At 36.3% G+C, this 27,195-nt stretch overlaps 1 protein-coding gene across 2 annotated transcripts in view; it reads left to right on the top strand.

The window, feature by feature from the left end:
• The window catches only part of MKLN1 (muskelin 1), a 244,633-nt gene that overhangs the window by 208,515 nt on the left and 8,923 nt on the right, over window positions 1-27,195 (top strand). For both annotated transcript variants that reach the window (XM_072650124.1, XM_072650123.1), the window contains exons 15-17: window positions 9,600-9,739; window positions 16,340-16,442; window positions 22,623-22,677. In XM_072650124.1, the coding sequence (XP_072506225.1) occupies window positions 9,600-9,739; window positions 16,340-16,442; window positions 22,623-22,677 (298 nt within the window). The remainder of the gene's footprint in view (window positions 1-9,599; window positions 9,740-16,339; window positions 16,443-22,622; window positions 22,678-27,195) is intronic.

The raw sequence follows: 27,195 nt of genomic DNA, 5'->3' as shown, positions 1-27,195 counted from the left end.
AGTGCCCATTCTGCATGGAAATAAACCATGTAAGTTTTCATTTTCATCAAAAGGAATCATTTTTGTACTTCTGTTGGTTGGAATGAGTCACTGACTCCCTTTTATCAGCCCAGTAACAACAATGAAGGCAAAGGTAATTTATATCTTCGACATCTAATAATGCTCAAGTGTTCGAAAAGATTTCTTTTGACTTAACACAGCCATTAGCTCTGGTTTAGTGTTTGTATTTTACAGCGCCAGTATTCTTGCTCTTAGTTCAAGAGAAAGTGAATAAATGGGCCATGATTTGATGTCTGCAAGTGAAAAGACAACGTTGGTTTTCAGTAAGAGCTCTTTCCCTTAGTCTTGTGTTGAAAGTAAATAATTTTTCTTTTGCAAGTAGCTGCTACTGCATCATGTCATTGAAAACTAATTATTATTTTTGAAATTTCAGGGAATGCTACATAAAAAGCTTAGCTGTAGCATGCCATTATTATTATGATTAATAATTCCTCGATTCTTTTTGTTGCAATATGTAATTACTGGGATTCCTTTTAAACAAATTTATCCTTATTTAGTCTCATGCTTATAATAGCATAACATTTAAAAAAAACTTTTTCCACAAGTGTGCTGTTTATTTTGTCATTATGTCTGACAGACTATACGATTAACATAAAACCCCTCCAAGAATCATAAAATTAGCTTGCTTAATCAGGTTATATACCAGTATTGAGCTATATTCCCAGGATGATTAAACATGGTTACAAACAGTAAGGATCTACAGTTCCATTATTTTGGATATTCTCTCCACTGACAGATCATAACCTTTTCATAATGGTTTTTGTGAATAGTTGTGGCCTCAAAATTCATCACCTTGTAGTCAGTCTTCTGTTGATGAACTTTAGGAGCAAAGGAGCTGGAGGCTCAGTGGTCCCATCCAGGCCAGATTAGGGCTTACTAGTTTTATGACTGTAAGGAAGTCACTTCACCTACCTGGACTTTTGCTTCTTCAGCTGTACAGTGAAAGACTGGTTCTAACTCACCTAATCTCTCAGAATCCCATTTCCTAGTCTTTAAAATATCTGCCTTAGGTTTGTTGAGAAGAAAGTATTTCATAAACCTCAAAGCACATTATTAATAATTATTAGGTTGACTGACCCTCAGATAATGGATGGACATTCTGTCATTGGTCCTGTAATTTTTTCAACCTGGTAGGATCTAGCAAAGCTTGCACTCAGGCCATTTATCCCTCTAGAGCACAGGTATCAAACTTATGGGGCAAATCAGATTAAAATGTAACTGGGTTTTGGAACTCAGCGTTTTAAAAACAATTGTTGTTTACATGTAAACTGGAGAAAAATTAAATACTAAATACTTACAAAAAGGTAATTGGGAAAATTTATCCAAATAAATAATTCAGTACAACACAGCTGATACTAATTTGTGATTTTCTAAGTCAGTATGTAGCCCTCCTGGACCTAGTTCTATGTGAGTTTGATACTATTGCCCTAGAATCCTGAACTAATTAACTCCATCCTTTGCTAGGACATCAGTATAGGATTTCAGTGAATTAGAAGTGAGAAAAATTGTCACTTACTGTTGCAATCAGCTTTTGATTAGCTTTGTATACATTTTATAAATATATAATTTATTTTTCAGTTTTTCAATTTTCAACACTCAATTCCACAAGAATTTGAATTCAAAAATTTCTCCCTATCTCTCCCCACCCCCACCCCAGAACAGCATGCACCCTATCCACCCCTTCCTCTAGTCTGTCGTTCCTTCTGTTATTCCCTCCTTTCTTCCATCCTCCTCCCCTCTGTTTTCCCGTAGGGCAAAATAGATTTCTGTACCCCGTTGCCTGTACATCTTATTTCTTAGTTGCATGCAAAAGCAATTTTAAAGATTCATTATTAAAGCTTTGAGTTCCATATTTTCTCACTTCCTCCCTCCCTACCCACCCTTATTGAGAAAGCAGGCAATTCAGTATAGGTCATACATGCATAGCCAAGTAAAACACTTGCATAATAGTTATGTTGCAAAAGACTAACATAATTTCCCTCTGTCCTATCCTGCCCTGCATTTATTCCATTCTCTTCCTTGACCTGTCCTCCCACAATAGTGTTTGTTTCTGATTATCTTTCCCCAATTTATTGTCCCTTCTATTATCTTCCCTCTCTTATCTCCTTTCTCCTGCCACCCTCCCCCCAATCCTACAGGGTAAAATAGATTTCCATATCCAAGTGAGTGTGTGTTATTCCCTCCTTAAGCCAGATCCCATGAGAGTAAGGCTTACTCCTTTTCATCTCCCCTCTCTTCCCCTCCATTGTAAAAGCTCTTTCTTGCCTCTTTTATGTGCGATGATTTGCTACATTCTGCCTCTTCTGTTCTCTTGCTCGTAGTACATTACACTCAACGGTAAATTTTATTTTTTAGGTATTCTCCCTTCATATTGAGCTCACCCTGTGCCCTCTGCCTCTGTGTGTGTGTGTGTGTGTGTGTGTGTGTGTGTGTGTGTGTGAGAAATATGCTCATACATACATATCCTTATACACATACATATAGATAGATAGATATAGATATATTCCCTCTAACTACCTTAATACTGAAAAAGGTCTCATGAGTTGCAAGTATCATATTTCCATGTAGGAATGTAAATAGTTCAACTTTCATAAGTCATTTATGGCTTCTCTTTCCTATTTGCCTTTTCATGTTTCTCTTGATTCTTGTATTTGAAAGTCAGATTTTCTTTTCAGCTCTGGTCTTTTCAGCAAGATTGCTTGGAAGTCCTCTGTTTCATTGAAATTCCATTTTTTTCCCCTGAAATATTATACTCAGTTTTGCTGGGTAGGTGATTCTTGGTTTTAGTCCTGTCTCCTTTGACCCTCTTGAATATCATATTCCAAGCTCTTCAATCCCTTAGCGTAGAAGCTGCTAAATCCTGTGTTATCTTGATTATATTTCTACAGTACTTGAATTGTTTCTTTTTGCCTGCTTGTGATATTTTCTCCTTGACCTAGGATCTCTGGAATTTGGCTACAATATTCCTAGGAGTTTTCCTTTTGAGGTCTGTTTCAAGGGGTGATCAGTGAATTCTTTCCATTTCTATTTTATGTGCTGGTTCTAGAATATCAAGGCAGTTTTCCTTGATAATTTCTTAGAAGATGATGTCTAGGTTCTTTTTTTGATCATGGTTTACAGATTGACCAATAATTTTTAAATTATCTCTTCTGGAACTTCTGGATCTGTCTTTTCAGGTCAGTTTTTCCAATGAGATATTACCTCACATTGTCTTTTTTTTTCATTCTTTTGATTTTGTTTTATAATTTCTTGATTTCTCATAAAGTCATTAGCTTCCATCTGCTCCATTCTAATTTTTAAAGAACTATTTTCTTCAGTGAGTTTTTGGACCTTCTTTTTCATTTGACCAATTCTGCTATTGAAAGCATTCTTCTCCTCATTGCCTTTTTGGCCCTCTTTGCCATTTGGGTTAATCTATTTTTAAAGGTGTTATTTCCTTCAGCATTTTTTGGGTCCCCTTTAGCAAGCTATTAACTTGTTTTTCATAATTTTCTTGCATTGCTCGCATTTCTCTTTTTCTTCTACCTCTCTTACTTGATTTTCAAAATCCTTTTTGAGCTCTTCCATGTCCTGAGACCATCCCTTTTTTTTGTTGTTGTTGAGGCTTTGGATGTAGGAGACTTGACCTTGCAGTCTTCCTCCAGTTGTATGCTTTGGTCTTCTGATTGAATGCTTTCATCTTCCGCATCCAAAAAGATGGAAGAAATGCTTTTTCACCAAGAAAGTAACCTCCTGTAGTTTTATTTATTTTTCCCTTTTTGGGCATTTTCCCAGCCAATTACTTGACTTTTGAGTCCTTTGTCAAGTGGAGGGTATGCTACCCCAGGTTTTTAGAGGTTTTGTGCAGCTGTTCCCCGAGATATCTCTAGACGTGTAAGTTTTCAGTTACTCCAAAGTGGCATAATCAAGGTAGAGGTATTACCTGTCTCCTGGCCTGAACTCTGGTCTGTGAGCAACCAAAAGACTCTTTTCTGCCCTGGACCTGTGAGTAGGATTCCTTCTCCACAGCACCCACCAGCTCTGCCACGCCAGTACTCCTCCTCTCCCTAGGACTGCCACTCAGGACTGAGACCCAGATCAGCCACTTGATTCCCCTGCCGTCTGTAGGCCAAAAGCTACAGAAGCAGCTGCTGCTGTTGCCCTGGGACTGAGGCTGGGGTGGACCAAGCTCCCCTCTCACCCAAGTGAAAGAGCTTTCTCACTGACCTTTAGAACTGTCTTTGGCATTTGTGGGTTGAGAAATCTGGAAACTGCAGCAGTTGCCCATGATTCAGTGCCCTGAAGCCTGCTCCAGTCCTGTCTGTGCCACATGGCACAGGCTGGACTGCGCTCTGCTCCGAGCCTGGTGCAATAGACCCTTCTGGTCAGCCTTCCAGGGTGTCTTGGGCTGGATATCTGTTTCACTTTGTCATTTTGTGACTTCTGCTGCTCTAGAATTTGTTTAGTCACTTTTTACAAGTATTTTAAGGGCTTTAGGGGGAGAGCTGGAGCAGGCCCCTGCTTCTACTCTGCCATCTTGGCTCTGCCCCCTGTGTACATCTTTAAAATCAAATTTTTAATCCCAGTTTGGCTCCCTGGAAGCATGGCCCCAACAAAATGCTCCCAGATCACCTTGTCCACTTTTAGTATTTTCTCCTAAGACAAAAATTCAGTTTTTAAAGCTGTTTTGGAGTGAGGGTGTGGATGATTCAGAACTATAATTTGGTTGATGTAGAAATCTCCTACTGAGGAAGCTGTCAACAGATCTGCAGCTATTCTGCAACTTCTAACTGGAGAGAGCTCAACTTATGACAAATTTGGTCACTTCTCATTTTGAGCACTAAGAAGTAAAATGACTTGCACAGAATTAAACAGTCTAAATCAGTAACGACTTGAACCCAGGTCTTCATGGTTCTGAAGCTGCTTCTCTTCTCTACTCCATCCAAACATATTGGGTAAAAAAATAATCTTAGAATGTACATTCTGAAGATAAGTATAACTGGTTTAGAAATAAGGGTTGATATTATATTGTGTTCTTTTAAAAAATCCTCTACCAGTCATTTTGTTTCGGAATCACCTCTGACATTGTTTCTGTCCTTTAACATCATTGATCAGGAGAGTAGAAACTAGAGCCACTGGACTAAAAAACAAAGACAGACTTTCTCTCAAGTCCTTGAGTTACCTTCTGCTCTGTGACCTCAAGGAAGTGACTTAGCTTAGCTCAGCTTCATCTACGAAATGGAAAGAATAATCCCTGTGCTACTTCACTAAGTAAGTCTTCAAGTTTTAATGATTGTTGTTGTGTTTGTCCTTCGTTCTGAAAGAGAGGACCATGACATCAAGATGATGATGTAACATGTAGTTGACTTTGATTTGAGTGAAGGAGGGCTGTGCAGGATCACAACCTCACTTTCTTCTCCTGAGCCATCTTCCCTCATCCACTAAGAAAAGATGGACACAGCAACTCAATGGGCACAGCCTTTGCTAAAAAACAAGCAAACCAATGTCCACATGGTTTTTGGTGGATGGCCAGAAACAGTGCAGTTTGGGGCTAGACTGCCAAAAAAGATGGGGACTAGGGCCACAGATTCCAATAGTGTTGAAAATGAGAAATTGTAGCTGTCCAGATGTGAATTAATTAAATGGCCTTGTCATTTTTTTCTGGAATACCATACTAAAAAAAAAACCTTTAAATTGCAACACAAATTAGAGAATTCATAATAGGATTCCATCTTAAATATCTGCCTTTAAACCCCTTGAAAGGGGTAAAGGAATTTGGCTAGCATGCCAAACCAAAAATCCTTATGTCATCTCTCTAATAACTGTATCAGGGGTTTTATTTGCCAACTTTAATAACAAAGTTTATCTGTGACCAACACAAGACTAATGCTTCTTTATCTTCAAAGAGTAATTGAGAGTCAGTGTTATCTTACTGAATTATGGAACCTATAATTCTGCTCTTCCCACCCCCACCCAATTATTAGTAAATTCAATAATATTACACTTCTGATTGTCTGAGCCCTTTAAAAGCTGGGCACAATACAGTTATGATCATGAATTGCATTGTAGTGTAGCAAAAGTTTCTTCCTATTTAGTCCACATAAATCCTGTTGACCAAATCAACTGTCCCACATTGTAAAGCACCATAGGAAATGTAATTTACATAGTACTGTAAACTCAGTAGGATTCTCAGAAAAATGGAAAACTAGGGGCAGAGATAGTTAAGAGTTTTTCTCTTCTAGAAGAAAGGACAAACATAACCTGGGAGTGAGTAGCAGCTCCCCTCTTCCCCCTACCCACCTAGCACAAAATGGATTTAAATACTAAATAGTAATTGTTTCTCTTTTGCCTGGGAACCTTAAGGGTCTTCTCCTGGTTTGATTTTTTTTTTTTTTAATTATTAAAGGGGCCATCCCTTGAGCAACCACTTAAGCCTATTCATTGAATGGGTGTATCTCACTCAAAGTTAGAATGCTATTAAGACCTTAGCCTGAAAGGGCCAGGGTCTCCCACTGCATTCTGGGCCATCTCTAGCTGTCCTGATGAATATCTGGCCCCTGGACCCAGATGGCTCAGGAGAAGAAAGTGAGGTTGGTGACCTTGCACAGCCTTCCCTCACTCAAATCCAAGTCAACTGTGAGTCATGTCATCATCTTGATTTCATGGTCTTCAAGAATGAAGGACAAACACAACAGTGCCAGCCTAGCAACTTGTACATAATAGACACTTAATAAATGCTCCTAGATTAGTTTGGAATGCAGATTATTAATTTTATTGATAGCAGTGAAGTCTACAGGGGCCCTTTAATAAGCCTGTCTTATGAAGTCATGTTCAGAGTTAAGAAATTTTTACCCCTTAGATTCTTATATTTGGAAAGGTGCAGTTTTGTTCCTACATATTTTACTGACATGATTCTCATAGTAGATACTGTTATGCATTTTAATGTTAGATTTTTTTTTTTGCCATAGATTTTATTCCCTTGCTTTAAAAGAACATTTCCAGGGAAAGATGCAAAAAATATGTTTTGTCCCAAGCTTTAAAGGAACTGTTTTTTTGGATACATGTAGAAATTTGGCTCGGAATACCATGTGAGGGCGAAAGAAGTTCAGTTTTCACCTACTTGAAAGAAATTGATGTTTGTGCGGGACTAAATATGGACAGCCATATGGTTTCTTAGAAGAAGAGGTAGTTTTGTAAGAAAATAATTAAAATAAGTGGTTTCAACAATATCAAAATGACAGTTTCATGATTCTGTACAAAAGTTGTCTGACTCTTGACAGCTCTTATTGAAGCCTAATGTTTTAGAACCTGCTTCAGAAATGCTGGCTCATATAGACAGAGTTAGAAGCTGGTATGAGGCTGCTGACATGACATGCCCATCACTTTCTAAAACATAACCTGAGAGACCTCCTGTAGGAAGCCTTCCCAGGCTAACTCAACCCCATGCAATAATTCTGTTCCTCTTCATAGTCCCTTAGTGCTTTTACACATGCTGTTTATAGTCAAGTCTGTTTTATAGTCTTTGTACTTATTTAGCTGGATTATAAGCTTTCTTGTGAGAAAGGTCTCTCCTTATTTTATTATTTATTTTCCTCATTTTAATAGAAAAAGAGAGATAGCATCCTATAGTTCAGGCTTGCACAGCTGCCTGAAACTGTAAAAGGTGCCCCAAAAATCTTTTGTATGTAGCCAAAATCCTTTGGTGTGCCATACTTTCAGGCCTGTAAGCAGCTTGCAGGCTGCAGGTTGTACAGAGCTACTATAGTTGAAAATTGTGCTGAACGTGTGGTTGGGAAAACCTAGCTTCAAATCCACTCTGTGATACTAGCTTGGTGATAATGGGCACGTTATTTAAACTCTCTGAGCCTCACACAGTGCTCTACTAATCAGTAACAAAATCAGGGTACAAATCAGCCAAAAATAATTAATTAAATGCCTGCCATGTGCTGGCTACTGGGAGTGCAAAGACAAGAATGAAACAGTTCCTGCCCACAAAAGTTTACATTCTGTGAGGGGAGATAACATATACAATTGTAGACAAAATAAATATAAAGTTATTTGTGCCTGGGAAGAGAAAGGAAATCTAGGGGGATCAGGAAAAGTTTCATGTAGATAGTGGCTCTGAAGCACTAAGTGATGAAGTGTGAACTCATGTCAGAAATGGGGGACACCTGGTGCCAGGAACACAGAGGCAGAAAATGGAGGGTCCTGTTTGAGAAACACCTACAAGGACAATTTGACTGAACCAGAGTGTGAGGTAAAGTATTGTGTAAAAAGCCAAACAGAAGTTATTCTAGCGATGATAGGGATGTGTCAGAGTTTACTGCATGAGAGAGTGATATGGCCAGACCTGTACTTCAGAAAGAACACATTGGTACCTTTGTGGAGAGTGGAGTGGAGAGAGATTTTTGAGGCTAGGAGACTATTGGAGGTTGTCCAGGCAAAGGTAATAAGGACTCCAAACTGAGTGGATGTTTGAATGGAATAGAGATAGATTCAGGATATGTGGAGAGGAAAGAAATCACAAGATTTAGCAACTAATTGGCTCTATAGAATGAGGACCCGTGGTCTTTAGAATGTTGTTTATTCTTAGGGGCCTTGGGCTCAGGGTCCTGATGGGGATCGGTGATCAAAGTGATCTGCCTGGTACAGGCTGCCACCTCTCTCTCGAGCTACCTTCCTACATTAGCCAGGGTAATTCATATTGGTGGTGATGGAAAAAGTGGCCCATTCTCCAAAAGGGCTGCTTCCTCAAGTGATGGCTGTAGGAGCCTACTGGGAATAAGAGTTGGGAAAGTTACTGCTATTTGTGGGGCTCTTGGACTTACCTGTCCATCCTGGTAGTTGGCCAATGACTGCTCCCCTCATAAATGATTGCAAGGGCTAGCTTGGAAATAGAATCACTTTGCATCTGGTAGCATTACAATTACATTCCAGAACTGTAAGCATAATATGCTGAGACAGAAATAAATATCTTCATGTAAAAATACTATTTTTATTCTCTGATATGTTTTATATTCTATGTACTTATTTAGCTGGATTGTAATCTTTCTTGTGAGAAAGGACTCTCTTCTCTGTATTATTATATAGTCAAAATAAACATTAGGTGATCTAAGAACTTGATGGACATCCTGTAAACACTTATGTTCTGTGTTGCCATGCGCTGCTTTTGTTGTGTGGATTTTTAAAAAATGAATTCTCAGCTTATTTCCAGTTACATTGTAAAGTACTTCAGGAAAGGGACTGTGTCTCATTTTTCTTTTCAATTTGTCTCTTAAACATCTCTCTACAAGTCTATATTGCTGCCAACAACATGTTACAGCTAAATGGAGGCTTTGAGAGCTGTAGAAATGGAACTACTACACAAAGTAAACTAAGGAGAACAAGGAGTTATTTTGTGCAGGATAATTTAGCATGTTTATAGATTTTTATCACTGATGTAAGAAATAATTCTCTGGTATTCACTTCTATTAAACTTCAGTGCCTAACTTTATTGTGACTTATGGACATTTTTGAGTATGCAAGCAATTTAAAAATCTCATTTGTTTCTTCTGTTGTAGGTTCATTATTTGTTTGGTGGAAATCCTGGTAAATCCTGTTCTCCAAAGATGAGATTAGATGACTTCTGGTCACTGAAACTCTGCCGTCCTTCAAAGGAATACTTGCTGAGGCATTGTAAATATCTCATAAGGAAGCACAGGTATAAAAGCAATAGCCTGTCCATCAGATTTTTTTCCCCCCAATAAAACATCATCTGTTGAAGCTACCATACCAGCTAAAAGCCTTTTAGAGACATATTCTATTGGAAAAATCTAAAATCTTACAGTATAACTGTGTTATAATTAATCATAGGTTTTGTTCATTTTCCTTTGCTCTGATCTTGAGATTAAGACAAGAATTATTTCCAAAGTTCCCAGCTAGAGAAAAAATGACTAGTTTATATGAACCTGGTAACTTAAAGGTACTGGGAAAATAAATTTTCTAAGATGTAATATCATATGCACAGTGCATCTTAAATTCAACATATACAGAACAGAACTTATTTTCTTTCTCCTCAAACTCATCTGTCTTCTTTCCTTTCCTATTCTGTCCATGGCACCACCATCTTTCTATAGTCATCCAGATTTGCAGCCTCAGTGTCATCTTTAATTCCTCCCTTTCCTTCCATTCCCATGGCCACTAGCCTTCTTCAGTCCCTCATTACTTCTGACTTAACTATTATGATATATCCTGCTAATTGCTTTCCTTGTTTCTGCATCTCTATTTTCTGTTTTCTGTTAGCTTTGGGATTAAATACAGATGTCTCCATTTGGGTATTTAAAGTCCTTCATGACCTGGCTGCAGACCAACTTTCCACCTACTTTATCCTACATTTCCTCAGCTTTCTCCCCTTCATGCCACCTACAGCTTAGTCAGGTTGACCTTGGTGCAGGCTGTCATCTCGTATTCTTGGACTATATTGGGATTTCTGGCTTTTTTCAGAGCTCAGCTTAAATGCCTCTCCATCTCCCCAGCTGCTTGTGCCTTCATCCTCAGTGTGCCTTCTCTTTACTTGGTAAAGACTTACAGAATGTTAGTGTGAGCCCCTTGAGAGTAGGAGTTGTTTCATTCTTTGTTTTTGTATCTTTGGTATCTAGCGCAGTGTCTGGCACATAGTAGTTGCTTAATAAATGCTTATTGATTGATTGGTTTTAGAAAATGTGTTAAACCAATAAGAATTAGACCAGCCCTCAGTGATGGACAGGCAACTTATATTTTGTTAAGCCTCCTTCCCAAAGTATAGTGTTCGGTGACATATATATAAACATTAGCACATGAATTTTCTAAACATAAATTTAACGTTAGGTTTAACTCTACTTCCTGACCTAAATTCAAATTCTGCTTAATAGCTGTGTGATCATGGGCAAGTCCATTAACAACTTCTAATCTTAGTTTCTTCATCTATAAATTGGAGGTAATAACACCACTTTCCTCACAGGGTTGTTGTGAGGATAAAATGAAATAACATAGGTAAAGTTCTTTGCAAGTCTTAAAGATCTACATAAATGCTAGCTGTTATTAGTTGAGAGTCAGTAGCCAGTTCTCACTTTGATAGTCTTTCATATCTTTGCATATGATTTTTTTTCAGTTAATATAAAACATAAAACACCTGCACAAATTATCAGGTAATATGATCAGATAATCAGTTGGCTAATTTCAGAGGTGCATCTATTTTTTTTCTGCTACCACTATGTTAGGCTTTTATAGAAATTTGTAATTGGTGGAAAGTGAAGAAAAACCACTTGCTAGATTACAGATATGTATAGGAGATGAAAATATTTATGTTAAGCAGTATACTTCCTTTAACTGAAATACATGGGATTTTCAGTTTATAGTTTAACTTTGCAGCTATTTTCCTTATATCTTTGAACCCACAAAAGCTTTACCTTCCTACTAAATTTTCATTGGTTCTCCTACACTTTCCATTTTCTAATGTTTATTTTATCACAGAGATAACACAATTATGCTTACATTCACTTACTTTGTACAAAAACAGAAAAATCAATGGAATTCAAATGACAAAATAATGGAAAATAGAAACCTTTTAAAAATACATGGAAAATATATAAAATATGTATTGAATTAAGTTGAACAACATAAGAGGAATATGATATTTCTATTTCATCTTATGAATCTGAAAACTAGAAAAAAGATAAAGCCATTATCTTCAAAGAACTTTGATAATTATAAATACATAACTTTTAAAAACTCTTAAAACTACCCTAAAGTTTCTGAGACACCCATTATGTATTAAAGGGGAAGTAAAATGTATATGGAATGTGGCCCCTGCCTTCCTGTTTTTTAGTCTGTTGCCGAAAAGAGAGGAACATAGTAACATGATGGGGGGGAAAGTAGAAAATGGAATTAAACTCATTCCTGGAACTTAATAGTTCTTTGATAATGTGCGAATTTTTAGGGGGAGTTTTTTACATGTAAAATAGGGATAACACCTATAATGCCTAACAGGGTTGTTTTGCAGATAAAATGAGATAATATATGTAGAATACTTGGTAAATATTAAAGCTGTGTATGTCCTGTCAATAATGATAGTAGCTGGCCTACATGTCATACATGTGTCAGCTATTATTGTCATTATTCACTCTGCTTAACCTCTCGTGGATGGAAGCTAGGGATGATAACTTGTTTTCAACTTCACTAATAATAAAAATGTAGTATTCAAAAATCCATGAAGTGACTTGTAGAAGTGTAAGTCATACAAACTTTTTAAAAAAGCATATTGATCACTGCTGATTTAAATTCACAATGAAAAACACAAAAACGAATTTTAAAAAATCTATGACCACCTTATTGGTTATTTACCTAAGGCAAAACATCACAAGGTTGCTTGCAGTGTCAAGTAGAAACAGTTGGAATCCATAGGACTGCTTTCCCCTAACAAACCAATTAATGGACTGAGGAGCTTGAATCTATGAGATTTTGAAGGCATCCCGAGCCAAAACAATTTGACGGTACTTTTAAATTGGCCCATGGTATTCAAAACTTTGGTACTTCAGTGGATTTGTGATTGCATCAATTTGAGTGCTTCCTTCAGTAGTGAAGATCTTGACTCGACCATTCCCTCTCATACCATGTGACTTTTGCCTGTGTCTTCCTAGAATTCTGCAACAGTGGGGCTGCTCTCCCTGTTGACGGCCTTCCTCAAGCTCTCTTAACTTCATGTGGATACCAGCAACATAGGACACAGGCTGTCCATCTATCACTTTCACTGCATGTCCAGCTGACCTCTTTTTCCAGATATACATTTCTCTGATTATATCCTTAAATCTGCTTCTCTTGTTGGTGATATGTTGCAGCCTACTTAGACCCATGAAGTGTTTCCATTGGCCTCTCAGTGACCTGCAACTTTAATTCTTCAGGGACTATGATATTTTATGTTGCGAAGCTATGCAGCATCACTGGAAGAATATTCATGTTAAAAAGATGGATCTGTGTTTCAGGTCATTTAAAAAAACAAGCGTGCATTTTTCCAAAGGCAGTGAGTGCATGCTTTTAAAATTCTGAGCTTAGTCCATTGTCCATCCACAGCATCTGTCCTGATACATGTGCTGATAGATGGACTGTTTAGGTTGCTCATTGAACTGCATATCATAGTCTGGATATTAGGCATTCTTTGTCCACTTGATTTTTGCCATGTGGGTTGTTAGGCTGAACTCTTTCAGTTGATTATGGATCTTTGCTCTGCATTGTTTTGGGGCTTGATGCAGTCAGCACAATGTCATCCATAAACAGGAGCATTTGGAGGACTCTTCTTCATCTATGGGAAATTGCTCTTCAATTTGGACTCTACACTGAACATTCTCCTTGGTAGTGACAATACCTTTTGTAAGTGTATGTCTCCTTGTTTTATGCTTCCCATGTAACCAGATGGTTATTGAACAAAGGTACACATGTTACATTTTTCAAGTAATCTTATATGATTTTGACATGTTCATGAGAGTTCCTTTGTTGGTTTGGAGGAGAGACTGTCCAGAGAATTCTGCTTTACCAAGTCAAATGCATTTTTTGTAATAGTTAACAACATCCCAAGAGAGTGGTCAAAGGATATGAACAAATGGTTCTTGAAGGAATTGCAAACTATTAATGAATATTTTAAGGAATTCTCCAAATTACTAATAGTAAGAGAAATGCAAATCAAAGCAACTCTGAGGTTTCATCTCACACCCAGCAAATTGGCAAAGGTGACAAAAGAGAATAATCAATGTTGAAGATATTGTACAAAAATTGGCATGCTCATGCACTATTGGTGGAACTCTGAATTGGTTCAACCAGCCATTCTGGAAAGCAGTTTGAGATTTTTTGAAGAAAGTGACTAAAATATCCCTACCCTTTGACCCAGAGATTCTACTGCGAGGCATGTTCCCCAAGGACATCAATGCAAAAAAGCAAAAAAGGCTCCATACACAACAAAATATTTTCTTTAGTTGCAAAAAAACCTAGAAACTATATAGCTGCCTATTGACTGGGGAATAACTTCAAACAAATGTGATATGCAAATATAATGGAGTGTTATTGTGCTGTAAGAAGCAATGAATATGATGAATATAGAGAAACATGTAAAAATTTATGTGAACTGATATAAGGTAAAGTAACGAATGAGAACCAGGAAAACTCTAAAACCAGTAACTCCAACAATGCAACAGCAAAATGATGGAAACAGAATACTTCAGAACTCTAGTGACCAGGCTTGGTCCCCAAAGAAGAGCTAGAAGAAGACACTCCCTCCTCCCTGCCTTCTTTGGAGAGGTGGGGCCGCTGCTCATTTGATATATTGGATAGTGCTGCTCAACTTTTTTTTTCCTCTTGTCATTCTTTGTTGGCTCTCTGGGGGTGGAGTTGAGAGAGTAATAGAGTGAAAATTATAGATGACATATAAACAAAAGACAACAATGAAAATTTATTTTCAAGAGAAGAAATGAGATACTGTGAAAATATGTAACCTCCAAGCTTAATTCCAGAGAAGAGATACAAGAAGGCACCTTCCTTCCACCTTTGAAGAGGTAGTTGACTGTGGTCATAGACAACAGTAAATATTATCAGGCTTTTTTGATGTGTTGTTTAGTTTTGCTAAACTTGTTTTTCTCTTTTAATTTTTTTTTAAATAAAATATGACTGACAGGGAGAGAATGGAAGGGATGTATTGGGAAATGAAGGTTATGTAAAAACAAAAGATATCAATAACAATTTATTTTAAAATATTACTCATCAACTTATTTTTAAATAAATTTTACTGATATCTTAAGCATGAACATGATTATTAATCATAAAAGTCTTGTAGACATATGTTGGTACAGATATTTTTCTCTGTCACCCTTTTATATGGGGTTTGTTCCTTTCAACGAAATTGAGAATTTTGCAACCTTATTATAAAAGTTATCATCAAAACTAGTGCTTATTGAAAAACAGAAAAGTTGATCAGTGGAATAGACTAGATTAGTAAGACCTAGTGATCAAACGTAGTAGTCTACATGCAGTAAATCCCAAAACAAAATATTAGTGTAAAGACTACCTGTTTAGGAAAACCTACTGGGGAAACTGGAAAGTAGTTTGGTAGAAGTTCATTTTAGACCAACATTTTACACCATTTAAAACAGTTTGTCAAATAGATGCTAGACTTAAATGTGAAAGATCACGTCATTTAAAAAATTAGCCTCGGAATGGAAAGAGTTGCCTTTTATAATTAAGGCTACAGAAGAATTCTTAAATAAATAAGACCTAGAGATGATCATAAAAGATTGAATATATAAGATAAATTATATGGAATTTAAAATTATTAGCACAAATTCTGTGCGGCTAAATTGAGAAGAGTTGATTGGAGGAAAATCTTCATAGCAAATTGATGATAAATGTCTGATATAGAATATTGATACAAATGTATAAGAATGAGAGCTTAACCCTAACCCAATAGGTAGGTGATAAAAAGATATAGACAGGTAGCTTTCTAAAGAAGAAATGGATGCCATCAAGAACCACCTGAAAACATGTTCCAAGTTACTAATATTAAGAGAAATGCACGTTGAAACAACTGAGATTTTTTTTCTAAAACTCATAAGATTGACAAATGATAAAAAACAAATAATAGTATATGTTGAAGGAGCTAAGAGAAATTGGGTGCTGCTGCTGGAGCTGTGAATTGATCTCTGAGACCATGGCCAAATTACTTAACTTTTCAATGCCCAAGGCAACTAAGACCCTAAAGTACAGATGAGTTAGTGAAGCTTTATGAGTGTAGGGAGTTTGCACAGTAGGAATTTCTGGGTAGGAAAAAAATCTGTGGGTTCAGACTCAGTAAATGCTCCATAGGAGACAGTTTTTACTTATCCCTTGAATGATGTTTCTTTCTTCCATGCTTTATCCTCCAGCCGTCGTGTAGAATATTTAGTGCTTAAAATTTATTATAGCTGTTTCATAACTTACCTAATAGTATTATCAGAGAGGTAAATCTGACTCATAAGGAATGTTCCCACTCAGTCATTGGTAGATTTGAAAAATAAGCTAGGTTTAATGTCAGCAATCCTGTGGCCTTAGGCCATCTAGACAACTACCACTTCCCAGCCTTACAACTCTTTTGGCTTCAGTTCTTCATTGGGCCTTTGTACCAGAAATTTGTGAGCAAACCAAATTCATTGCTTAGTATTTAACAATCTCCTTCTCTCCTGCTCCCTACTCTCCCTGTAGTTGAAGAACATCTCCTATATTACTAATCATATCCAATTATCATTTTTATTTGATTATTTTCTAGGTTTGAAGAAAAAGCCCAGACTGATCCTCTTAGTGCTCTGAAATATTTGCAGAATGACCTTTATGTAACTGTGGATCATTCAGACCCAGAGGAAACAAAAGAGGTGAGGAACAAACCTCAGAGAGTTATGTGTGAAATATAATTAGTTCTCAGTTGTCTTCTGTGAATTACCCAATTTGTGGACTATTCTTTTCAGTCCTTAGGCAGCTTTTCATCCACTACCTCTGGGCATCCAGCATACCTCTGGACTGTTCCCTACCTCCACCCCACCCCGCACCCCCAGTCTCACTCCAAAGCTGTTATTTGGTGTGTTTGGAGAAAATGGTAATTTATTGTAATACAGGCTAAGTACAACATAGGAATATAAATTTGGTTCTCCAGAAATCACAAATGATTTCTAAGACTAAATATAAATTGCTTGATAGGGTAGCATTATTCATTATTTTTGTGTCCTCTGTGCTATAATTCCTTTCTAGTAGCATGGATGACTAAGAGTTAAAGATACCACTAACTCCAGAAATTGTTATTACTTACAGTGGTTCTAATATACTCTTCTGTGGTTTTGTTTTTTTCAATAAAATTGTTTTTTTACATAAAAAGAAATAGGCAGTGAGCTTGTTGCAAAACATTCTTAAAAACTGATATAATGGTCCATACCAAATTAAAGGAACTGTGTTTTTGAGGCTATCCTGAGACAGTTTCAGCTCACTATTTCCACTTTTTCTGAAGTTCCTCTTCTAGCACCTCTGTACTGCTTTGATGTCTGTAGAAAAACTTTACTTTTTTCATTGTTGCTTTTTGCTCCCTTCTTTCCTTACTGCCTGTCTTCATATGTTTTGTTAATTTCTGCTCAGAGGCTTAAAAATCTGTTTTCACTGCTTTCTTTTCTACTGCTTTCTTTTCTACAAGTTAGCTTCTGTTGAGTGTGCTTTTGATGTGTTCCAGGATTACCATCTCATTTTTTCTTTCATTACCTTGTCACAGGTGAATAACCCATCTCCAAGATCCCAGAATAGACTTGAGCAGTCTTTCTCCAAAGTAGTTACATCCCTCTACTCGCGGAGTTATAGTGGCTTTCAAACATTTCTCCAGTCTAAGTTGAGGCAGTTAGGTAGAACAGTGGATAGAGTACTGGGCCTGGAGTCAGGAAGACTTGACTTCAGATTCTCCTTTAGACACTTAGTTAGCAGTGTGAACGTGTGTCTCAGTTTCCTCAGCTATAAAATGAGGATAATAAAAGCACCTACCTCTCAGAGTTGTTGTGAGAATCAGATCAGATAATATTTATAAAGTGTTTATCCCAGTGTCAGGCACATATATTTATAAATGCTCATTTCTTCCCCCCTAATCAGATAAATTCTGTAGATAATTCAGAACTTAAATGGGACATCATAGACCATTTTATAAGAACATTAAAAATGTTTTTATAGCTGACATTTTGATACAGTCTTAGAATTTTCTGGTATGTTTTTCTAAAAACTATATCTTGGAGGTTAAAATGGTGAGATGTTGATTGGACCAGATTCATCGATTTTTCCTTATTCTGAGTAGGATTTTTCCTTATACTGAGGAGAAGAAAAAAGTTAATCCCAGCAACCAGAATAACAAATTGTTTCCAATTGCATGTCATGTCTTAAATACTCAGGTGACTCTTGGGAAAAAATAAAATAGTATTGCTTTGTCTTATAATATTTCCATTTGTCTTTTTTGTGTACCATTGTGTAACAATGGTTGCCATGCTGTTTACCAATATACCTGTTTCTTGTTGGCAACTTTTGGAGTTATTGTAGATAAACCTAAAAAGGCATGGTTAATCTTACTTTCATCCTGTAATGCAGAATAATTAATACAAATTAGAGAAAAATTCTGAAGTTAATATTTTTGGATGGTCACTACATCCCATATATAAGTTATTAGAGGTTTAGTTTATATGTCCCAAACTGAGAATCCAATATACTGTACAGTATCTTTAGAAAAACAGAAAGAATACATCATCAGATCTCACATTAAATATAGATTTTACATTATCTTTTTCCTTTAATTTATAGATGGCTCAGTCAGGAATACGATTTTAAAGAAAGATGGAAGGAAAATGTGATGTCACTAAATAATCTCAAATTGCATATAGGAGAGAACCTCATTAAATAAAAATATTTTCATATAACCTTGTAAATGCAGGTTACTAAGCAGTGATTTGATCCTCATAGAAAATCTTTCTGAGTATAAAGTTTTACTTTGAGAAACTTTCTGCACACTGATGAAAGAAAAGAAACCTCAAAGTTTTTGTTTTTCATTTCTTTTATGTTTAGTCTGTACTCTTGTTTCTGTTTCTATTCCCAAATCCCTCAATTGAAGGATTCCACTTTTTGGTAGTTTCAAGTTCTTAAAAAGTAGAAAGAGAAGGGATCCCAATAGTCTTTGCAGCCTGAGTAGCAGTTACCAAGTTTGCTTGTAATATAATAGCGCTGTTCGAATACAAGTTTCATTTATCATTATATAAAACTAAGTTATGAGAAATTTTTTTTCACTTTCTTATTTTGTCAGTTCTCTTTGATACAAGGTGTTAGATGGAAACAAACATAAAAGGGCAGAATTCTTCAAGATTATTTTGACTGACTGGACAGGTCATATTTAAAATAGCTTTGGCTGTTGTTAATTAGTTGCATTGCAGCCTCTTCTTCAGTTTCTAAGATTCTCTTGTCATACTTTTGCTGTCCTTTCTCATTCTGAATACACTAAGGCATTAACTCATAATTTCATCCTGCAGCATCTGAGCTATAATTCAAAGTCTTTCTGTCTGCCACTCATAGTCCTGGTACTGGCTGAATGCACTTCTTTCCCTGGCATTCATTCTTCCCATCTATCACTCAGTTCTTTTTCTGGCACCAGGATGGCATCATAGCATGGTGCTTTGCTCTGCTTTACTTTGACGTGGTTTTCAGATTTAATGACAAATCATTTGCCAGCACCAGGTTCATTGTGATTGCATACACCAGCATCTGTAGGTACCGTAGCGTCAAAACAAATGAGACTGTTTAATGGCTGTGTCCTGTGAAAACAACAACCTTACAGCTTATCACTCGTTCTCTTCTGGTTAAAATTCTGTACTATGGGATTATTCAGCATGATTTCACTTAGAACTCATCTAAAAAGGAATAGATAATTGTCTTCTTTTTCCTTTGAGTCTCCAGACAACTCAGAATACATGGGGAAAAGGAAATATTTTCATGGTTTTGCCAATGGCAAAACCATTCTGTGCCATCCCTATTGTATCTTCTGCCTGCCTTTTTATTGTGGAGGGTCCGTTTTATAAATCACAGATTGAGGTTTATAAATAGGTCTCTGCATTTTCTTCAGGCAGATATTCTGTAGAGAGAGAATTCATAATCCTGAAAACAGTATTAACTTTTTTCTTTCTTAAAAAATAAAACAAAAAAAACAAAAACCGCAACAGCATTGCAAATAAATCATTTCAGCTGTGTGAGCTACAAGTAGGCCAAGGAAAATAGACAGCTTGTTCTAAAGGCATTAGTTTGGCTCAAACAATGCAAATGGTTGATAATAAGAATCAGAACAGAGTAGTACCTCAAATTAAGACAAAGCTACTTTTTATTTGTGCCTCAGTTTTTCCATTTATTAATTGACAACAGAGAACCTGAACAGTGTCATCTAGAACCTAGATAGTAATCTTCCTCAAGCAAAAAGCCCATTACATTAAATATTTTTAACCTGGCTAATCTATAAGACTGCACTCCCATTCATTTGTTATTTTTTTTAAGTATGTGAAAAAAAATTTTAACCAGAAATCTATGTGTAAATGTCTGGAGATAATCTTCTGAATTGTTAGCAAAGCATTTTAGATTTCTTCTTTGATAAGTTGTTCAACTAGTGTATCAGAAACCATCTGTAATCAAGATAATTGGCTATACTTTTCTTTGCCTTGATTTTTCACTGCTTTATTCCTCATTGCTGATGTTATACTTTGTTTTGTCTATATGTTTTCACATATATGAAGCGGAATTTCCACTGCCATGTTACTTTGTTCTGTAGATTTCTTCCATCTTCATCTCATTTCTCTGAGCCTCAGTTTCCTCCCCTAAAAATGAGTTGGTTTAGGTAATCTCTAAGATCCTTTCCAGTTCTAGGATTTATCATTAATCCTGCTCCTGACTGCCATCCACTTACTATTTTGTGCTAGAAGTGGTTCTTTATTCCGTTACTGTCTGTGGAGTTGAAACTCTAGATTAGATAGGATTGAACTCTTAATCCTATGAGAATTTCTCCAGAACATATCCCTAGAACGGATATCTAGATCCTTGATAGTGTTTATCTACACTTTATAGAGGGGAGGGGCTCTGTATTTGGTAAGGAACAGGAGCTACTATATAATAAAGTTTCCTTTTATCTTTACTACTGACATAGGAATTCAATATTCCAAATCTGGTCTCATTCATTTTCAATAATGTCATCTTTTAACTGGTAATGTCCCAAATTCATAGCTCCCAACTAATTAGGCCATTCAGTAGAATTTTTTTCCCTATTTTTTAATATAATTTAGTAGTTTTGAAAAATACTTGTGTTTTATTATTACAGTGAATTGAGAGATAACATTTAAATGCTCAAGTTGGCAAAATGATGGTGAGAGGTGATGTTTTTAATGTTGCAGGATTTAGGACAGAAACCAGAAATAACCAGAGGGAAAACAATCAATTTGGTGATTAGTTAGAAGTAGAGGGGAACATTTCCAGGGAGGGGAAAGGCACTGGTTTCTGACATCTTGAATGCTATGGTTTTCAAAGTTTCTCAGGGTCAAACTAAGAGGCATGGACAAAGGGGAAAAAAGCAACTAAGATAATAAAAGAATTTGAGGTTCATAAGTTGTAGGAGAAACAAAGGGTGCTAAATTTGTAACTGATAAAAGATTCCAAAGAACAAGACAAAACATCTTCTGTCTTCGTAAAGGAAGCCCTGGCAAACAGTAGAGGACTAAATGACATGGCTTAAAACCAAGGCAAGCCTCATTAGATAGGATGTTACGATTGGAGGTGAGTTCTTAACAACAGAAACAGTTCCATCGAGTGGGATATAAGTCTTAGGACAGCGTGTAGGACCAGGTAGTAGTCAGGCAGGAGCCTGGGAAGACCTGGAAGGTCTTGGCCACTGCTGTGTTCTCATGAGTTCTTGTCCTCCTTTGCTTTCATCCAGGGACCAAATCACTTCACAGTGAAATGCTCTTCTTCGTGGTTCATCATAGGTTTCTGGTGAGGCAAGATCACTGGAAATTGCAAATGGGCCCATAGGAAAAAAAAAAGATTATGGCTTTGGCATGGTCTTTAATAATTACTTTATTTGCATAATGATTTAAATTTCTATAATTTAAATTGATTTAATAATTATTTTATGTTAACTCATCTTTAATAACTACTAGATGTCATCAAAATTGATGTCACTTCATTTTTGATTCATGTCCTTGCCAAATGTATAAATATTCCGAGTTACAAAGATTTGGCTTGTAAGCATCACATACATCCAACAACTGAGACCAGTTATCTACTGTCTTGTCCATTTATTTCTTGTTTTCACCTCCAGCAACTTTAACTGTCTTAGTCTAATGACATCTGGTGTCCAGAGTGAAGAACTATTAATGCACCCTCCAGTTATACCTTTTCTTCAAATACCAGCTTTCAAAGTAAATTGAAGAGATTTTGTTTTCTTACCTTATGTTCAATTTTGCGTAACTGCTGGTATTCTAGAAGTCTTGTTTTCTACAATTTTTCATTGCCTGTGTAAGATTTGTAATGAATATAAAATATTTGATAGCTTCAGTTGGAGCTGGAGATACTTGCTGGACTGCTCTGGAAGTACAACCCCCAATTTACAAACAAATTTCTGGAATATGTAATCTGTTCGTTAGTTCACTGTCTTCCTGTAGATAATAATCATTCTTTCTTCGAAAACTGTCATTTGTGCAGCTGTTAACATAGAGTAAGGCTACAGGGATAGTAAAAATTAATGTATGTTGATCAAAAAATTAATATTTATTGGAATCCAAAGGTATGTGCTATATTTGAACAAATTCATATACTATTGATTTTTAAGAGAAAATAAATTCTCTTCTGTATGTATATATGAGAAGTCTAGAAATAAAATAAGCATATGTGCTACTTTTCCTTCTACCCTTTGGTGATATAGCCGATCAGAATTGTATATGTAGATTCAGAGTTATCAGGGTTATTGCTCTGTGAACTTTTACCTTTGACTCTTAATTTTTTCCTCTTTCCAGTTTCAGCTCCTAGCTTCAGCTCTGTTCAAGTCTGGCTCAGATTTCACAGCACTCGGTACGTATATCTTCAGGTGCAACTCATCTATTCAGTATGTCATACTCTGGGGAAGGCTGCATTTGGGTATCTTTCCAATACATTGTCTTAGAGGTTAGATGTTAATCCATCAAACAAATGGCATTTCTCTTTTTACCGTCTTTGGGTGTAGAGTACACACAGTTTCAAGGCAGTATGTCTGGTCCCTGTGGCTTTTTTGCTTTAAGTTTATTTTCCAAGTGTCAGTCACCAGTGTTCTTAAGATCTGGGTCTCCATGGATCAGTTTGCAGCTCCTGTTACACCAGATGCTGTGCTATTATGCAAACAGAAGGCAACAGAAGCTTGGTCAAAACAAAGTAATTTGTATCACATTGCTTTGGAATCCAGCGGCAGTATTGCTAATACATTTACTGTGATAAGTGTGCAGATGGTGGAAACTTGTTCTTTACAGAACTCTGTGGGCAGTGGAATTGAAGGTAGCAAAAAATGTATGTAGGACAAAAATGGAGGCTGATTCTTCAGGATCAAACCCAGCCAAAGTTTAAGAGTATTTGAAATTTTGTCTTTTTTAGAGCTCTGTTTTGTAAGTTTTGAGGCCTCCATTGTTACACTGATAAAGTTTGTCTTAATATTGTTTTAATGATTTCTAACACCAAAACATTAATTAATTATAATATTGTAAGCTGTAAATCAGACAAATTCTGAGAGCACCTAAGTGGCATAGAGGATAGAATACTGGGCCTAACGTCAGGAATACCTGATTTCAAACCTAGCTTCAGACACTTAGTAGGCCTGTGACTCTGGGCACATCACTTTGTCTTTATTTGCCTTGGTTTCCTCATCGGTAAAATGGGAAATACTAGTACACTGCCTTCCAACGTGGTTGTGATTATAATTGTAAAGTGCTTAGCATAGTGCCTGGCATATAGTATTTTATAAATGTTACCTATTGTTATTATTTATATTATTAGTTATTCTGGGACTTATATCTTACATAACTTAAAAGTTTTTACTGTTCTTATTGTTTGTTCAGAGTTTTAATCATTAATGATCTTGACACCATGTGTTGGTACTCCACAACTTTCTGTACTAATATAAAATTATTCAACTCTTGTTCCATTGTTGCTAAGGAAATATTTACTGTTAGCATTTGGCAAATATTTGATCTATAGAATTGGTTTTACAATAGAAGTAAACTTATGGTTAAATGATTTTATAGCTACCTTTCTTTTGGAATTCCTATTGCAAATGACAGTTTGGGGCATCTGTTATATGTCATTTTTTGTCACATCATCCTATTGAAACAATTTTGATTACATTTTATTGTTTTCTTCATTCCACTGTTTTTAGTGGGATAGAGAGAGAGAGAAAAGGTAGTGAATGGCTGCTGTAGAATCAACGCTTGGAACCTCCCCTAGTACCTAGAAAGCCCTAGCCATGTGCCCTTAGCTTCATTTCAAGTAATATGCTGCAGGAGTGTCTGATACCTGCCTCTACAAAATATGACCCTGGTGAGTTCTTAAGAAATATGATAGTAAAGTGATGGTGAGTCTCCATCACTTTGGAAAGTCCCAAGGACCTTCCTGCTAAGTGCTGTATGAGAGCCTATTGGGTCCCATTGTTTAGGAAGTGCCCTCTGCATGTTTATTAATGGAGCATTTTGGTGCCTAGTTGTGGTAAAGCAAAACAACCTGAATCACAACTACCTGCCATAATTTTTATCATATTGGAGATGGACTGTGCTAAAATATCTCCACTTGGTTTATTAGAGCCTCCAGGGCAATAATAATTTCCAGATGATAACTGGATATAGGGTGATAGTAGTAAATGGTTTTAAATGTCAGGAACTTTGCCTCAAGAGAGTTGGTTTTCACCTCTGTGGATAATATATTTTCTAGTGCTAAAGTGTCTATTTTATCCCAATCATACCTCCTATTCCCCTTGGTGACCCAAATGTAGCCACATTCACTGCCAGTACTTTGGGGAGTCATAATTGCTGTGAGTAGTCCCTCTCTTGATGCAGAGCTAAAAGTGCCTTCTCACACTGGGCATTTTTCCCATAATACTCCTGAAAGGATCTACCTAGTACTCTGAAGGTCATCTTGTTATTGTACTCTCAGGGGTATCAGCTAGTAGTTCAATGGATAGAGATCAAGGTCTTGGTTAAGAGCACTGAATTTGAATCTAGCCTCAGATAATTTCTAGCTTTAGGACCCCTGGGCAAGTTTCCTTGACTTTAAAGTACGGTGATAATACCATCTGTTTCCCAGGGTTTTTTTGTGAGGATTAATTTAGATAATTTTCATAAAGTGCTTTACAAACCTCAAAGTGCTATGTAAATGGTAGTTATAATAATAATAGTTATTATTATAGCACTCTAGCTGTCTGATATTGTCTCACATTCTCAATGTACTACTCTGATGTCTCATAGCACCAAGGTAACCCTAGTTTCTTGAATGTGCTACATGCAGAATTTGAATTCTAGAACAACTGCAGAAATTGATCTGGTAACTGTGTGTCTGTTGTCCAAGAACCAAACTAAATATGAAGGTTGGCCACTGCAGCTCATAAAACATGTGCTGTCTATGCTTAGCAGAAAACAGTACAAGAGAATTCCGATTATTTTATCTTCTGCCTTATTTGAAAACTTAGTCATTTTCTTTTTGAGTGTCTCATTTTTAATACTGGTGAATTTGAATGAAAAATATGAAGAAATCCAGCATGAGAGTCCAAGAAATGAGATTTTATGCCAGCTTTACTATAAGTAAACATTTGATACTATGATTCTTCTCTTTCCTCCCTTTTTCTCATTCTCCCTGTTTTCCCCCCAAATACTTACACTAAAAAATTGAAGTGCTTCTTTTCTCATAAGATTCTAGGATTACCAGATACTCCATTTATATTATATGAATTTTTTTTTACTATCAGGAAACTCAAAATTAAAACCAAATATTATTCATCATTACCTTTATAGTTTTGGTGAATGATATCTCTTACTCCACTCTCAAACAGCTGACCTCAACCAAATCCTCAGTTTTTATTTTTATACCTGACTCCTCTTGGTCAGATATAAACCCAATGTATACAAGCTCTTTGAGATTAAATACTATTTAGATATTTTTCAGTGTTTCTTGTATTTATAAAGATCAAAGATTAGGAAAGTGGTTTATGGACAATGGTTTATTATCATACTTTTTCAAAAGTGAGCTTCTTTGAGGAATAGTTAAATAACTTGTGAGTGTCTTTCTTTTGTCACTTTTAAGATTAGACTCAGCCCTTTGTTGAGATCTATGTCCTCCTGTGGTAAAGCATACAAACCATTGGTAGGATTTAGCAGATATTTTTTTTTGGCAAGGCATGTGACAAATAGGAAAAATCCAAAGTCTGTAGGGCATATTACATTTTATATTACCTCTAATTTTCACACTTTCCTTGAAAAGTTTATAATCCGAAATCCTCTGGTATTTAATAAGGGGTGAATAGTATCTCATGATTCATAAAGTGCCATAACTTGTTGAAGTGTATGTTATTTCTCTATGTCTCTGTCTCTTTGTTACTTATGGAAGGGGCACAGTGCCTTTTGGCAAAAGCTTGCTAGTAATCTTAAATAAAAGCTTTTATAAATTTCACAGATGATGACACTGTGCTCTAGGCTTCGTTTATTACTATTAACACCAAACTAAAACTTAAGCCTCATGCTTTCCTTGGTAAGTTTCTTGTCCATAGATTTAGTATTGAATGCAGGAAATACAGATGAAACATATGGTGTGCCATTTGGGGAGAAAAATGAGATTTCCTGTCATTAGTCCTTTATGTTAACAAAGAAGGTAAAGGTAAACCATGTAGATCAAAATGACAAGCCTTTGTGAGTCAATTTTAGGATGATCAGAGTATCATAAACCTCACTTACATCCATCATTGAATAATTAGTTCCTCACAGATCATTGCTATCATGGATATAGCATTGCACTAGAACACAGGAATTGGATCAATATCTTCTCACTTAAAATTGTATTCACTTTCCTTGCTGTAAAGGTTATTTTCCAGCAGGAAGCCATTATCCTTGCAAAGTTCTGTTTTGCTCGTGTGTTGTAAGATAAAATATAGTGAACTCAAAATTGTACTCCTGAGCCTGGCCCTTCCCAAGTTGAATGAAAATTAATCCATTTGAAGCTGCCACATGGTCCCATTTTTAAGTAATGCTAAATATATTTATACCTTAACTCAGATAACCCATTTCAGGCCAGGGAATCAGCAGCTCAGGTTTTCCAAAAGGATTGAGTATAATTTTGGATACTCAAAGATGTGATGAAACCTGAGAATTAAATAGAGAATTGAAAAAGGGAAATAACTTTTTGATAAAATTGTTGCTCACTTTGGGAAACATCACTCATTTTTTAGTATCTCAATTGAACCATCTTAGCTATGTACATTTTCATTCTCAGAACTTCCTAAAACTGTTTCCAGCTGATAGTTTTCTTGTTTTCAGCCCCTCCTCCCTTCCCAAAAGTTCATTTCATTTTAACTTCACAATAGGC

The sequence above is a fragment of the Notamacropus eugenii genome, chromosome 3 (assembly GCF_028372415.1).
Source record: "Notamacropus eugenii isolate mMacEug1 chromosome 3, mMacEug1.pri_v2, whole genome shotgun sequence".
Lineage (NCBI taxonomy): Eukaryota > Metazoa > Chordata > Mammalia > Diprotodontia > Macropodidae > Notamacropus > Notamacropus eugenii.
This window is presented reverse-complemented; position numbering and strand designations above follow the sequence as displayed.